Source organism: Aphelocoma coerulescens, chromosome 2 (genome assembly GCF_041296385.1).
Source record: "Aphelocoma coerulescens isolate FSJ_1873_10779 chromosome 2, UR_Acoe_1.0, whole genome shotgun sequence".
Taxonomy (NCBI): domain Eukaryota; kingdom Metazoa; phylum Chordata; class Aves; order Passeriformes; family Corvidae; genus Aphelocoma; species Aphelocoma coerulescens.
Window position 1 is genome coordinate 149,029,643 of NC_091015.1, and position 16,456 is coordinate 149,046,098.

General features: G+C 39.0%; 1 protein-coding gene across 6 annotated transcripts in view; it reads left to right on the forward strand.

The window, feature by feature from the left end:
- The window catches only part of OXR1 (oxidation resistance 1), a 275,796-nt gene that overhangs the window by 16,087 nt on the left and 243,253 nt on the right, over window positions 1–16,456 (forward strand). For 4 of the 6 annotated variants that reach the window (XM_069005340.1, XM_069005342.1, XM_069005345.1 and 1 more), the window contains exon 1: window positions 15,908–16,016. The exons of the other annotated variants lie outside the window; for them this stretch is intronic. In XM_069005340.1, the coding sequence (XP_068861441.1) occupies window positions 15,923–16,016 (94 nt within the window). In that variant the 5' untranslated portion in view covers window positions 15,908–15,922. Of the gene's footprint in view, window positions 1–15,907; window positions 16,017–16,456 lie in introns of those variants that run through there. 6 annotated transcript variants of the gene reach the window in all.

Genomic DNA, 16,456 nt, shown 5'->3' on the forward strand with positions numbered 1-16,456 from the left:
GTATTATGTCACTCTTCCATATGCAATTGAAAGTTAGTAATTTAGAGTCAGCCTTTTGTGAGCAATTTTTTACAATATTTAAAATTCCTGTCATATAACAGAGGATCAGTGTGAAGTATTCATGGAGGGAATAGTTTCTTCTGCAGTTGCTAGATTGGTCTTGAGATCTTGTTTCTAATTAACAAAAAGAAGCCCAGCAGCATCCTTTCATATCGAGAAGAAAACTGGGGGAAAATGTAGCATTGAGATAAGGCAAAAAGAGAAGTTCCTCAGCAGCATCTTGGAGAGTCTCATGTGTTGCAATTTTTCATTTTAGATTTGATTTTCCTTTGTAAACTGCTTAGGGGAAAAAAAAAAAAGAAAAGATAAGACTATTTTTGCAGAAAGAGCGATCTCTTCTAACCTTTGCCTGCATTTGGCCGCTGCAAAATACAATAGTTAGGTCATAGACATATGGCAGCAAATAAAAACATAATCGTTTCAAAGATAAGCCTGATCACAGCCAAAATCTGATACTCAGTAGATTCTGTGAGTGACTTGCCCTCTTTCTTTACAGTCTCATGGGAGTGTGTTCCTGCTGTACAATCTTCCTATTTTCTATATTTTGCCCACCCCCCTTTGGGAAACTGTAATTTCAGGCAGGGATGCCTGCTAGGAGGCCCCTCTGGGAGAAGGTGTGGACCCAGGGCATGCTTCTGCCACCATCGCTTGCCATCGGGGCCACTTTATTCACCTGTAGTTCATCTTCTTAAACATATGTACTGATATTTGTTCATTTCTATTTTCTCTCCTGTGTATGTTTGTGTATTCATAAACCAGCATGTCTTTAACAATGATGGTTTGCATTCTCTAACCCAGGAGTAGACTAAGGGCTTAGAGTAATTAATATTTAGTTTATTAAAAGGCAGAATATGTAAACTAACATTTTTTCTCAAGTTCTGTTTATGTGTAATATTGAGTCTTCAATTTCTATCATCTTCTGCACCCTTAACTTAATCTTAGTAGAAGGAAGGATGTCAGTTCTAAAAACTATATTTAGAGCTGTGAAAAACAGAATTCACTGCAAAATGGGATTTCTGATGGAAGCAAATATGCTTCCAAACAGTAGTTCTGCTTCCCAAAAGGGCAGGCCCACTGTAATACCCTTTGGTAGGGTGACAGACGGAGCAATCCAGGCAATCTGCTTGTCTCACTGTAATTTGCTACATGTACTTAGTCCTGAACGACTTAAAACGAAAATCTCCATAAACCTCCATAAGTGGGGTATGTGCCCCACTAAATTTAAGCATTTAAACATGGTGGTTCTGTTCATTCATTACTTGCCAAAGAGTTTTTAATTATGGTTTGCATACCTACACGTGCTGCAGGCCTAAGTTTTTGGTAAAATATAGTAACTATTTTTTCAACCTTCAGAAATCCATTTTGCCAACAGATGAAATTACACTTGATGTACCTGGATAGATGAGTTGTGGTTCCTATATAGTTTTTTGGAAATACTGTACACATTCTACTGTAAATTCAAGAAATAGGCAGGCAGCTCTTAGTGGAGTTTACAGTGTCGGAAACAGGGAGCCATTTCTATTCTTTGGGCTATGTTCTTTAGTTATGTCAGGATGATAAACAGAAACTCCATGTTAATCTGACTTAGTAAGGAGCTTTCAGGATGCAAGTTAGCAGATTTGTAATCTGACTCTTTGTAAACAGATACAGTTGTTGACCTTGCTCGTTCTGTATATGCTTCATCACTATAGCATCAGAAAAGCATAATACATTCTCCCCATTACCTAAATTGCACAAATAAAAATGGAAGCCAGAGCTTTCTGCCACAGATTTCTCAAATAACTGCATTATCCCATAGCAGAGGGCCTAGTGCTGTTTTCATGTTCTTATGCAATGCTTTTAATCCTCCGTGATCGACATCCTTTAAGAATTAGAGTGTCCAGTTTTTCACTCCCATTATTTTTATGGGCTCACAGTACACATACACTTGTGCTGCTTAGAAACCACTGTGTGAAATAAATTGATTAATAACAAGCTGTATTTAAGTGTTCCCCTGATGGACCTGTTGTCTTTTTCTATTACTTTTTTTATTCTTGTTTTTATTATGCAAAATAAATCTTGCTTGTCATTTAGCTGCCTAAAAAAAGGTGAACACCAAACGATTAAATTCTACCTCTTTAAAGTGCTGAGTGTTAATTGGGTTTCTCAGTAGAAACTGTCTTGAGAGGCAATGTGACTATAGTATAATTGCATGAAAGCAAAATATCTGCAAAACTGAAGGAACATCAAGTAGGTTTGTTTTCTATTAAGGTACTTGAAATGAATTAAAATGATAAAAAACTGTTACTGCTGTGGCATGTAAAATAGTAATCCAGTGGCTTGTCTCTTCCATTTTTCACACAGAAAGCAGAAGTTTCTTAGTGGGAGTCTCAGAGACATCTCATTCTTGGAAGTTTGCTTGCACTCCTTTCTCTTTCTAAGATTAAACCAACCGAAAAGGTGTCAGATTGGGTAACACTCTTGCAATTTTATCAAGAGAATAGGACCAGATTTCACAAAAACTATGTATTTTTGTATTTTCCTCAACCCAGTTTATGCCCTGTCAATCATATCTATTGTTGCGTCAGTGGTGCTTTAGTTTGGCAGTGGGACGATGGTATTCCTGTTGCATTTTATATGGGAAGCTGGGTCCCTGGAGGGCTTTTCATATTGCATGCCCATTCAGAGTATCAGCAGTTGATCCATGAATCCTAGCTGCAGTGATAGTGTAATGGTGACTGTGGATCTAACTATTGCTCTGTAGCAACTCATTTTCCTTTTACATGACCTTTTTACCTCATGATTTTAAAATGTCTAATCCAAAAACAAGTAGCTAGACAGTGTGAATTATTCAGAAGTGCTGGCTGCAGCCAATTCCCACCACTAATAGAAAAGTAATCTATTTACTCTGGCTTTTTTTTTTAAACCAAAAGTATACCTGAAGCTGACCAAACAGCACATGGCTAACTAATATCTTTATCAGAAGAACTTTTAATTGCTTTTCTATTCACTGATTTGTGAGTCTCCCAAAGTCTTGAAGGAGCTGCTGTATTTCTTTACTCTTAATGGTCTCCTGCATTTTCCCATAGAAAAAGAGTGGGCTCTGATACTGAAGAACATTGCACCACTGTGAAGGTGGCATGCAGCACATCATGTCCTGGCACACTGTGTCTTGCAATTAGTGGTCAGATACTCTGTAGAGCGTAATTGAGTAGCTTTATACCAGACCGAAGCATCTGTTGCACCTACTTGCTATCTTGGCTTCATGCCTCTTACATCCCTGATATCAGTGTAGCCTTGCATCACTAGAAAAGCTGACAAGCTTCTGGAAGGTATTTTAGATCTTGCCTTCAGGTGTTTTAGTCCTTCACTAAATCTGTCGTTACGCGGTATGGTAGAATGCCAAGTGCTGCCGTTTTAATTCACACTAAATAACAACTAAGTTCACTGAGGTGAGTGGAACTACTTAATTAGGAGCAAATCTGTAAACAGAGTTTCAAAATCTGATTCAAGGTAATCTGAAAGGGACTTACTGAGAAACAGGAGAATGGCTGTCTTACGAAGCAATACCTTTTTCACTCATGTGCAGGTGTGTGCACAAATACCCATGTACCTTTGTAGTGTCTCTAATGGAAAATTTGCAGTCAGTTGCAATTTGTCTTAACATGCTAGACTGTGGTTCAATATTCATAGAAAGATTTTGAATCTGAATTACCCATTTTTCTATATAAAATTATTGGCTGTAAATATTTTTGTTTTCTTTTTTCCTCAGCTAATTCTAATGACCGTGAATGACTTCAGTGGCTTTAAACTGAAAAAGAGTAGATTAGAAAAAGAAGAAATTATTTTCTCTGAGGATAGTAAGGCATTAGAACAGTTTGCCCAGAGAAGTTGTGGTTGTCTTGTCGCTGGAAGTGTTCATGGTCAGGTTGGATGGGGCATTGAGCGTCCTGGTCTGGTGGGAGGTGTCCCTCCCCATGGCAGTGGGTTTGGAACTAGTTGGTCTGTTAAAGTCCTTTCCAACACAAACCATTCTATGATTCTGTGACTTCAGTTCAGTGTCTCCAGCCATTTTAAGTAAGTAAAATATATTCAGTGACAGTGATGATTGATCTGCCTATCATATAATGAACTAGGAAACAGTTTGTAGTATGCTAAAGACCTAAGTGTTTCCTGCTTATATTCAGTTTCTGTTTTGGGAAAACAAGATGTCATAATGGCAGAGTTAAGGAGAGAACTGCAGAAGACAGGTGATCAAGCAATGACTAAATAAAAACCACATAATGGAAGGAAACTTATTTTGGTTCCCTGAATATGATACAGAATGAAATATGTTTACCAGCGTTCATGACTAAAAAGAGAACCAGCTCATTCTGCCTTTCTTCCCTTCACTGCCACTGTAAACACTCACTCCTAACAGACCCTCTCAAACAGTTTTGTGTTTTTAGGCATTATCTTGCACGTCATCATGCTACTACATGCTGCCTTCCCTACTGAGAAACTATTATAGCACGCTGGACAATAAAGGCTGCCTGCTGTGATGAATGCTGGCTACCCAAGGGCAATGACATCCTTCCTGACTTCACTTCTGAGCTCCTGACTGTGCCTCTCAGCAGACCTGTATGAAAGATCTTAAATAAATTGATCCTTGGTGTTTATCACTTATTCTTAGGTGGTGAAATAAATTTTTTAAAAATCCTAAAAAAAGGAAAAGTGTTTCACTTTATTGTTGTGTACAAAGTAAGCAACTAACAAAATTCATTTTGTTAACAGACAGAAGGAACTGCAAGTTAGCACAAATGGAGGAAAAATGTTGGTTTAGTCTTCTCTATACAGCTTGGTGACTTTATTTTTAATTTTTATTTTTTCTCAAGGCTTCAGAAAATGTATTCCAACATCTGACTTGTGTATGGTTGCTCCAAGCTGCTCATAAATAAAGCTGATCAAGACTTCTTATTGATCAGGTTTTGATTTCTTCTCTCAGGCAAAGTAAACCCAAGAATGCTGCATTTATCTGCTTGTAGAAATACTCTTTTCATATATTTAGATAATTGCAGCTGTAGTTTTATCAGTTTTTGATGAATATGGAATTTCAAAGTATTTTTAAGAGTCAATTTTCTTCTGTTTTAGCTGTCTGCTGCTTGATTTTTATTTATTTTACATTTAGCTTTTGGTTTGATTGGTGTCTTGAAAAGTTTGTGACACAAAAAAAGATTCTAGAGATTGGAAAAATCCTTTATCTTTTGTTGCATTCTTTAGTTTTCAAATGCTCTTTTTTTTGTCTTAGAAAAAGAACTCTGCTCTGACACTGTCTCTCTCAACAGAAGGAGGATGGCTGTTGAGGGTAAAAAGGTCTTAGGGTCAATTCAATTATCTTACAATGTTTTCCTGATCTTCGGTGCTGATGTGCCATGTTTTGTTACAGCAAAGCTACACTAGGCTTTTGCCTAGTTGCTAATTCTTTCAGAATCTGCTATGCAACAGACACATTTGATTCCTCAGGGTGCAAAGGGGAGCAGAATGACCTATTTATTGCTTGTTTCTTACTCTCAAAACCTGTAGTTAAGTCTGACATTGAAGCTGTAGGCTCTTACAGAGTAGTGACATGGGCATGCATGCTGTTGTCCAAACAAAACATTCCAATATCTAGAACCTGGAAAAAGCAGTGCTTTCCTAAGACTCTTGAACAGTTGTGATAAATTTTCATTTAGAATAGTGTGCCAGGAAAGAGATGTAAGAACAGTTTCACTTGCACACACTGAGGGATAGTCTCGGTTTTTTAACGAGGTGTGCCAGGATTTGCAGCATGCCTGCAGGTTGCCTCGTATTCTGGCTTGCTGAAGGCTGTGGAATCTCTACAAATGGGATTTCCTGGGCTCAGCTGCCAGTGTGGGATTTTTGCACTTTTTTAGGAGATACTCTCAATGGAGTCCTTTGAAGCTATTCCAACAGTTGAATGTGACCCGCTCCAGAAGATTTTACCCCAAAATCATTAGCTTGACCTGTATCCTTAACCAGCTGTAATCAGTTTCCCATATTACCCAAAATGCTTAATTTGGTTGCAAAATCCTCTAATACCTATATTATCCTTGACAAGAATTATTTTCAGTTGTCCTAGTAGCTGTCTTTTGGAGTCCCAGGGATGTGCCAGAGCCAACAGATATGATAGTCTTACCTCTTGTGATACAGTCTCCCTAAAAAACATTATAGAAAAAAAGGTTGCAGATCCTATGTTTGAAGGTAGTTTGGCAGCCAGGGACCTGGTCTGCATTATGGTTAACTGATATCTGGGCAGTCCTCTCCCAAACCCTGCAGAACAGCCATCTGTGTTTGGCATATCTGGAAGCCAGAGGGACTGTCGTCTGAGCTGGTGTGCAGATGCAGAGTTCATGAGCACTTGAGAAAATGTAACCCTGAGACTGATGTCTCCTGCAAAAGTTGTAACTGGATTAAGGTGCCCCTTAGTGTATCTATTCCAAATATTTTGAGAGAAATTATTGCTTTTACATGGATTTGAGGCAAGAAAGAGCTTTCCAAAGAAAACCATTCAATAAATTTGGTGAAATCTAAAACTTATGGTTTCTTCTCCTGAAAATTTGCATTTCAATGTTGATAATGTACTCGTCTGTCACAGTGGAGATTTTGAGAGTTACACTGAAGATAAGCATGGAGTAATCTAGTTTTCCTATTTTGTTTTCATCTTAGGTAGAAGTCCACTAGTGACTTTTGGAAAACCCAACTTCAGTAGAATAACAATAGTAAAAAGAAGGGGAAAAAAAGGCAGTTCATTCTTGTGACACAGGACAAGTGCAGCACTCACAGGTGGTGGGTAGCTTGGGACTATGAGTTACAGGCTGTTAAGTGTTCTGCTAAGCCATGTGTTTGATTCTACAAGTAAAAGTAAGTGAAAAGTAAAAAGACATTTGCCTAGTACTTTTAGTACTTTCTTGGAGATTTTACTCTTACAAAATAAAGTTTCTGATCTCCAGCAGATCACTGCACTTCCAGTACCAGTACGTATTTTGTTTCTCTCTACTGGTCCTACATGCAGCAGTTGGTATTCAGCTTTGAACATCGGATATGGTCCTTTGCATTCCAAACATCTTTGGTTGTGAAGAACCCTTGGTGGTTTCTCCTGGACACCAAGATAATGACATGTACTACATGCTTGTAGTAGTGACCTACAGACCTCATCACCGACCCTTCGTTTATCCTGCATCAAGGCTACCCAAGAGATACTACCAAAACTTTCTAAACAATTAAAATGAACCAGGATTTTTTCATAGTGTGTTTTGTTTATTTGTGGGTTTGTTCCTTTTCATTTGGACCATGTATCTTGTACTCTGGTCAAAAAGGTCTTTTTCCCTGCAGAGATTGGGTGAAGTATTGTACCAATAGATGCCAAAAGACATCTCTCCAACTCTTGTATTTAGTCTTGGAAGAACATCAATTTCCTTTCAAATTTTGGCTAGTAAAATTAGGCACATACAAGGCTCCTTCCCTGCTCTTTTTTAATTTTAGCAAATTATGAACTATTAAAATTAAGATCAAGCTTCCTTCCACAACCTTGCATTGATTAGACTTTTCATAATCTGGTGGTGTTATAAATCTCTTGCAGCAATAAGAGTACCATCATTGGTGAATGGAGGAACCCTCATTTAAGCTGTAGAACAGGCAGAAGTGTTTATATTAAAGATCTGTAATTCCCATGTTTTGTCTTCTGCTGGGAGGAGTTAGATACCATGCAGAATTTTCTTGGAGCATAGTTTCAAATGCCAAATTAAATATCTTATTTTTTATTAATAAACTATTTGATGTGAATACCCTTATGGCTGTTCATTCCAACAGCCTGTGTGGTCTGAGGGATGTTTTTCTACACTTGAAGTGATCATATTAATACTCAGCTTTAACTCTTGGTGTCTAATCTGGTACCTTTCTAATCATAAATTTGACATGTCCAAATGCCAGATTTTGAACCTAGGACAAAGTTACACTGGGCACGAGTATGAATTGTGAGAGGAGTCGCTGGAGAGCTACCCTGCACAGAGGGATCTGGGGATGCTGGATCTGGGGCAGCATATTGGTGGGAGTCAGCAGTGTGCCCGGCAGCCCAGAGAGCAAACTGCACCCTGGGGTGCATCAAACACAGCATGACCAGCTGAGCCAAAGAGGGGATTATCCCACTGTATTTGGTGTTGATGTGGCCTCATCTTGAGCACTGAGGACAGTTCTGTGACCCACCATTTAAGAAGGACATTCAGGTGCTTGAATGTGGCCAGAGGAGGACAACACAGCTGGTGAAAGGGCTGGAAGTCACCATCCTGTCAGGGGTGGCTGAGGCCTTTGGGGCTCATCTAGTTTAGCAAAAAGGAGACTGAAGGGAGACCTCATTGTTCTCTGCAGCTTTCTAAGAAGGGGAAGGGGAGGTGCTGAGCTCTTCTCCCTGTTATCCAGTGGCAGGATGTGTGGGTATGGTTCAAAGCTGCACCAGGGGAGGTTTAGACTGGACATTAGGAAGCATTTCTTTACTAAGAGGGTGGTGAAATACTGAAACAGGCTTCCTAGACAGTCGATTGATTCCCCAAACCTGTCAGTGTTTTAGAGGCCTTTAGACAATGCCCTTAACATTGGTTTAGCTTTTGGTCAGCCCTGAACTGGTTAGGCAGTTGGACTAGATGATTGCTGCAAGTCCCTGCCAGCTGAACTATTCTATTCTGAAATACTTTCTGACTTGGTATTCACATTGGCATGGCTTAACCCCAGTTGGCAACCAAGCGCCATACAGCCCCACACTCACTCCTCCCCTGGTGACACGGGGGGAGACCTGGATGAGTAAAACTGAGAAAACTCATAGGTTGAGGTAAAGACAGTTTAATAGGTAAAGAAAAGCCACACATGCAAGCAGAGCAAAACAAGAAATTTATTCACCATTTCCCATGGACAGGCAGGTGTTCACCCATCCCCAGAGAAGCAGGACTCCCTCACATGTAAGGGTGACTTGGGAAGACAAACATTTCTTTGAATATTCTCCATTCCTTCTTCTTCCCCAGGTTGACATGCCAAGCATGATGCAATATGGTCTGGGATTTCCCGTTGGTCAGTTGGGGTCAGCTGTCCCAGCTGTGTCCCCTCCCAAATCCTTGGGTACCCTCAGCTTCCTTGATGGTGGTGTGGGGTGAGAAGCAGAAAATGTCTTGGCTCTATGCAAACACTGCTCAGCCATAATGAAAACATCCCTGAATTATCAACATTGCTTCCAGCACAAATCCAAAACACAGCCCATACCAGCTACTATGAAGAAAATTGATGTTATCTCTGCCAAAAACCAACACAAACAAACTCTAGCAATTCTGTTGTCCTACCTTTTTAAGCTACAGACAGGTTTTTTGTAACCTTCTTTGTTAAATGTCAGAGAAATAACAAAATTCACTGGGACACATTGGAGTGGTTACTGGTTTTGCTACTGTTTGATTCAGACCCTGTCTGTGAAGAAAAAAATGAGATGAATGCACAAAAATAGGGAAGTGAACAGTGCACTGCATGGCTGGATGATGGGGGGAGGTGACAGTCCTGCTCCACTTTGCACTGGTTCAGCCTCACCTTGAGTGCTATGTGCAGTTCTGGGTGCCACAATGTAAGAATGATAACAGGGCTTTGAAGATGGTGAAGGGTCAAGAGAGGAAGGCATGCAATGAGTGACTGAGGTCACTTGGTCTGTTCAGCCTGGAGGTGACCAGTGACAGGACCTGTGGGAATGGCCTGAAGCTGTGTCAGGGGAGGTTTAGTTTGGATATCGGAGGGTGTTTGGGCACTGGAACAGCTCCCCTGGGAAGTGGTCACAGCAAGCCTGACAGAGTTCAGGAAGTGTTTGGACAATACTCTTGGGCACATGGTGTGACTCTTGGAGATGGTCCTGTGCAAGGCCAGGAGTTGTGGGTCTCTTCCAACTCAACATATTCTATAATTCTATGATCTGTTCCTTGTACCCACATTTATAAAGCTCTAGAGAAAGGTAAGTATGATACAGGTGCCTATTCAGAGATTTGGCAAACTTGTAGCAGCTTAGGACTGTGCAAGACCTTTCTTTAGCTGTCTTTCTGGTCAAAGGCTACATTGCTGTTGCAGAGTATGAGATTCTGGCAGTCTAGATCTGACTTTTTTTTGTTTTTTTTTTGTCAGGGGGAGAGCAGTAGAGGAGGTAAACTGAAAGCTGCAGGAATTAAGAGACAGAAGGAGACATGTCAAGAAAATACTGAAATATGTTGCATTCTAGGTGATTTTCAGAGCTTATCTGAATCTGTAAGGGATGGGAAAATCATTTTAATCTCTGGTTGGTTTGTTCTTACGAGCTCTTGGCCTGAGGACAGCAGAGGTTAACAGCAGCACAGTATTTCCTGTACTTCTACATGACCGTGAACAGGGTGATGGTGGAAAAACATGCTGCATTCAAACTATCTGGAGCTTCTAGCTTTAGTGTCAAAGATATTTTTGCCCCACAGAAGATTGATGGATTAGATATTTTATTGTTTTTATTTATTAGCCAAACCTTAATTCATATGAGCTTAGTGGTTTCCACACTAAGATATATGGGAAGCTGGCTGAAGCAATCACATTAATAAATTCCTTTTGAGAAGTGTGATATATTGCTCAGTTGCAAGAATTTACAGATATGAGATGGGAAATGATTGGCTGTGTAGGAACACTAGAAAAAATCCTGAGAGAAGAACAGCAAACTGAATGTTAGCTACTGATTTAGACTGATGAGGAAAAAGAAAAAAATGGAATGTAGAACCAGCATTGTCATATGCAAGATAGTAAGTAATTCCTGTTTTACTCAGTTTGCATTGAATACCATCTCCAGTTTTGAGCATCCACAGTTTAAAATATGAATAAGAGTGATCAGAAACCTAAAAACCATAATGTCTAGTAAAAATTGAATTTTAAGTGGTTGTTTTGCCTAATAGAGACACAGTGGGGAGACATGGGAAAAGCACTCAAATATGTGCAGTGCTTTTTTGTGAAAGAGTAAAGAATTGTTTTCTGTGTCTGCTGAGAAAGTAATGAGTAGCAACCTTGAGTCGTGGCGAAGAAAGCTGTTTTCAAGAACAAATACCTAATGTTTAGAATCACAAAGAATTTCAGATTGTACAATCTCCATCCTTTGAGGTTTTTAACAACAGGTTATAGTTAGGCCAGTATAGCAGTGGCTTAGATACATCATATTTTTCTTTGGGCAAAGATTAAAAAATAAGTAGTCTTCTGATAACTTTAGCTGTTTAGCACTCTTCTGTGTTCACTAAATTTCTGACACTTCTGTGATCCACTTATTCTTTGTTCCACCTGTCTGCCAGATAGAGCCTTACAAAATTGAGCATGTCCTTAGTTGAGCATGTCCTTGGCTGGTTTCAGTTTTGGGGTACTCCTGGTTTGTTTCTTCTTTTTTCCTCCTCTATTTTTTGCTGACTTGTAAAATAAATTAATGTGTCTTCTAAAAATACTATATTCTGTGAGAGTTAATTTTGTAACTTCTACTTGGAAAGAAAAACAGTAGAACTTGGTCTGCTGATCTTTAGGAGTGTAAAGTTGGAACTGTGGCTGCAGCCGGTGTTCTTCAGGGTGGTACTGGCAGAGAGAAATTAGTGAAGAATCACCTTTGGGGGCCACAGTCACACATGAGCCTTTTGTGTTATGATAAATCCGCCTTAGCTACAGCTGTGCTTGGTGGGGTGAAAGCTGCATAGTGCCAAGATGTGGAATACTTTAGTTATTTACCAAACTGAAATGGTAAGCTTTGATCTAAAAAGCCTCTTTAGTAGTTCTTACAGATCTGGCCCAAAATTTTGGTCTGAGAGTGACACAGTCTACAGGCAGCAGCACTCTTGGATCTGATTCTAGCTGAGAACTTCACTGTATAGCTGTCATTTTCAAAAGGAGCAGAAGTAGAAAGCAGCAAAACTCGATCTACATAATTTGTGAAAGGAAAATAAGGTACCATAAATATTTTATAGTCATTTCTGTATTTGTGACTTTCAAAAGATAGAATGAAAACCATTAATGTCATTAAGTGAATGGCAGTGAGACAACTACAGAGATTATGAATGAAAGGGATATTTTGGTGTTGATAACATAGGAATAAATAGACTTGGCAGCTGATTATGGAAGACTTAGTAAGTGAACTGAGAAGAGCTTTATTTAATACAGTTAGGAAAACCTGCATTATTGTATCTTGGTGTTTAGTCTTCAACCAGCTAATGACTGAGCACAAATACTCTTCACATTGTATTGAATAAACGTAATTCTTTTTATTTTCTTGTTTTTTAATTATAAGCTAAATGAAATAGAAGTGTTTGAGTGTCTATTTAATAAGAAATTGATATATTGAAATCACTATTTCTGTATAGTTAAGTGACATCTTTAATTTAGGTATAAGAAGTTACCACTGCAGCTGTAGTTAAAATGAAAATCATTATCATAGCATTAATTTAAACATCAAATTTTGAAGAACAGAATCTGTGTATTCCTGAGATTAATCTACTACTGTTGTTGTCTCTAGCATCTGTAATTAGGTACAAACAAATCCTGTTATGCCTCTTTTTATGATAATATCTAATAAACTCCTGTGCTTGACATATTCTTTTTTATCTATCTGAGTCGTACTCACTCTACTCTCTTGAATTAGTTCAGATAATTACAGCCAAAGCTTATCTCCATTTCTCTGTCCTCCAGAAGTTTCTATGTTTGCTTTGGCTGACCAGAGACTCAGGTCTGTATAGTTCTATTCCCTGCTGCTGTTCACATTTAGTTGACATTGTTTTATTCTGAGGAGAGAGGGTGTTTATCTGTTAAAAAATACAATGCTTGTGAAATACAGAATGTAGCTTACAGTGCCACTACATTTTGTAATAGGGCAAAAGAGCACAGAAAAGAGCAGTTAATAATCTTTGGTCCCAGGAATTGTCTTATCTCTACATCTTTATTTGTGTGGAATTACTTATGATCCCTGCAGTCCTCCCTCTACTGCTGTAAATTATGTAACTGTGTTATATTTTGTCTGCAGCATTAGCAAATGATATATGGAAATCTGATACAGTTTCTCAAATGGCTTGTAATCAGACAGAAGTAAAACTGGGTTTACGTGGCAGGGATTTGGTAGTGGGGAAGTTGCCGGGGTGATCCCTGCAACTTGCATCCCTGAGACGATGTCAGGAGCCATCCCATCGCCTCACAGAGCTAGTTCCAGGTTTTCCAAGGTGAACCTGCTGCTGCTCAAAGCTGAGCCCATCAGTGTTGCTGGTGGTGCCTCTGTAATAGCAATTATAGGAAAGGGTAAACAGTGGGGCAGCTGTGAGAGAGGAGTGAGGGGAAAAAGAGAGGAACAACTCTGTAGACACCAAGATGAAGGAGGTGGATGAGGTGGTCAGGTGTCAGAGCAGAGATTCCTTGCAGCATGTGGAGAAGAGGAAATAAATTTCCCTCCCTCAGCCCATGGGGAGCCATGGTGGAGCAGATATCCACTCTGCAGCAAGTGGAGAGCCCATGCCACAGCGGATGCACGAGCTCTGAAGGAGACTGCAGCCCACAGACAGCTCACAGAGAGGAACCCACGCTGGCACAGGTCTTCTGGCAGGACCCATGACCCTGCAGGGTGCCTGTGCTGGAGCAGTCCCTTCCTGAAGGACTGCACCCCCGGAAGGGACCCATGCTGGAGCAGTTCTTGAAGAACTGCTGCCCAAGGAAAGGACCCACTCTGGAGCAGTTCATGAAGGGCTGGTTCCTGTGGGAAAAACCCCACACTGGAGCAGGAGTGGCTCAGATGAAGCATTTTGGGGTGACCACAACCCCTATTCCTCATCCCCCTGTGCTGCCTGAGAGGGGACATAAGAGTCAGGAGTGAAGTTGAGCCTGGAAAGAAGGGAGGGGTGGGAGAAACTTTATCAAGCTTTATAAATCTTTGTAAATAAAGAAAAATAATGAAAACCTTATCACTCCTGGCTACTGCCTGTGAGTCTTTTCTGCATTCATGCTGTTTTCTGCACATCCACTGCTTAATTAATAATAAATAATTGATGATCCAGCAATTGAGCCTAGAGAAGGGCAAGCAGTCTTCAGCAGTCTTCCCCCCTTCCCCCATCTTAGTTTTCCAAGGAACTTAGATTTTAAGATGATCTAAAGGATGCAGAGAAATGTCCCCTTATCCTAAAATCAAAGTAAATGAGGGCCTTTGTGCTGCCATGACGGTGAAGGAGGGTCAAATACCCAAGGCAAATGGTTGTTTATTTTTTTCTGTCTTTTTCTCTGATTTAAAAATCAATACATTTCTTTAGCATGCTCACAGAGATCATGCAAAGAAATTCTTTCTCTCCTATTATGGTAGTTAGGGTTTTTCTTGAATTGCCTACAGGCAGAGGTGGATGATCTAACAGGGAATGAGTGATAGAGCACAGCTACATCACCACACTGAATGTACTGTGTGGATTTAGTGGCAGAATCTATGCTATGACACCAGAAAGATACATGGTGTTTTAAAATGTAGGAAAAGAAAAGAAACAAAAGCAAGAAATTGAAAATGAAGTATATTCTGAGGCATTGTGATAGTATTTTAAAGAATGAAAGGTGAGGGTTTAAAAACAAGGGATGAAAGAAGTATTATCAGATGAGGTCGTGTGAGCTGTCACTGGGATGATCAAACAAAGTTGTAATTATTTTTTGTTGTTGTTTTAAAGACAGAAATATTTAACCTCATTTTGGAAGAAGAAAACATCTGTCATGGAAACTGTATGATTCAAATAAAAAGCATATAGCAGTAATAATGTAATTAATTTTTAAAGAAAAAAATGGAAGTGTAAGAAGATTAAATTAACAGGATTACAAATGTAATCATAACAGACAATAGTATTAGATCTTTAGCAACTATTTGGTTGCTGTAAAAGGCTGCTGACAGATGAAATAATCATCATAATCAAATATATCAAGTTAATTTCTGTATTTCTAAAATACTTTTCCTTCACCATATCAGAAAAAAATATTAATGATAAAATAGGGAATTAATACTTCTGAGTGGACACAATTTTGGCTGCCCTCATGATTTGCAGTAGTAAGAAAATTTATTAAATTTCTCTGAACTGACCTTTGATCAACCAGAGGTGGCAGGTTTATTTCAGTGCATAAGAATTGATGTTAAAAGATTTCATTTACTTTTCAGATAAATCAGTCTTTACGTTAGTAACTACATTTCAGCTCTTTTTTTTTCATAATTTAGTTGCTTAAGAAATCACAAATTAATTAGCTCCAAGAGCTGCCAAACTAAATCTTTAATTGTTTATTTGAATTGTAAGGTATACTTCCTTCAAGAGTTAGAGTAATTAAAACAAACAAAAACCTCAGGATTGACTACATGCAGAATAAATGTGTTGTGTGTTTTTTAGAGATTTGGGTGAATTATTTCTTCTAATTTTGAAATGGTTATACAGTGCACTAAAAAAGCTGAAATAAGAAGTTGTGGCCAGAAGTAATCAATCTCACTGTTTGTATCCACAGGCCATTACATTTCTCCTGGTTAATCCTGTATGATCCCTTTGACTAGATCCCTTTGATATCCCCTTGATATCCCTTTGATAGCTTGTGTTTTTTGAGGCACAGCTTTCAGGAAGTTATTGTGACCCTACCTAAGTATCCTATTATACTGCAAAGACTACTTGCTGTAAAACCATTTCTCACATTGTTCTGTGCCTTAAGTTGTTTTACACTGCTGTGTAAAGAACTTAAAAATTCACATGACATTTTCTTGCTTTATCTGTTTCTCTGTACCTGTGTATCACTTGGCTCCTCTTTCCCTGAGCAGTTCAGAACATTAGATTAAAATAGTCTCTGCAGTTCCCCAAGTATGGAAGAGGACAGACATCTGCAGGAGAAAGCCAACGTTTTCGAGTCAGAGGCCAGGAGAAAAGCACTGACCTACCTACCAAACATGTTCTGCTGTAGGTGATCTTATTCTTTTTTTTCTGAGGGTACTTTTTTTCATCTTTTGGTATCACAAAGGGTGTTGGCAAGGTTATTAGAATGTTTCTTCCTAAGAAACAGCAAGTCAGTAGTGTACTTTGGTTTAGTGGGTGATCTAGCTAAAAATAGGGAAGTATTTAAGCAGTACTGCAGTCTTTTGGAGGGGCCTGTCTACATGGAGGCCTTTGGGGTATGAGTGTAAAGAATTTAGAGCAATATATTTGTTAAATATCATATGGGCACTTCACACTTTTGAAATTTGAATAATGTTTAAGAATCTTATATTCTTTTACATTATTAGTAATGTTTGGTTTGTTTACTTGGGATTTTTTTTTGTTTTTTAATTTATTAAGGTTAGTGAAGTACAGATGGTTTTGGTAAATGAGAAATTTTGTTTCTGCTGAGTGATAACTTTTCT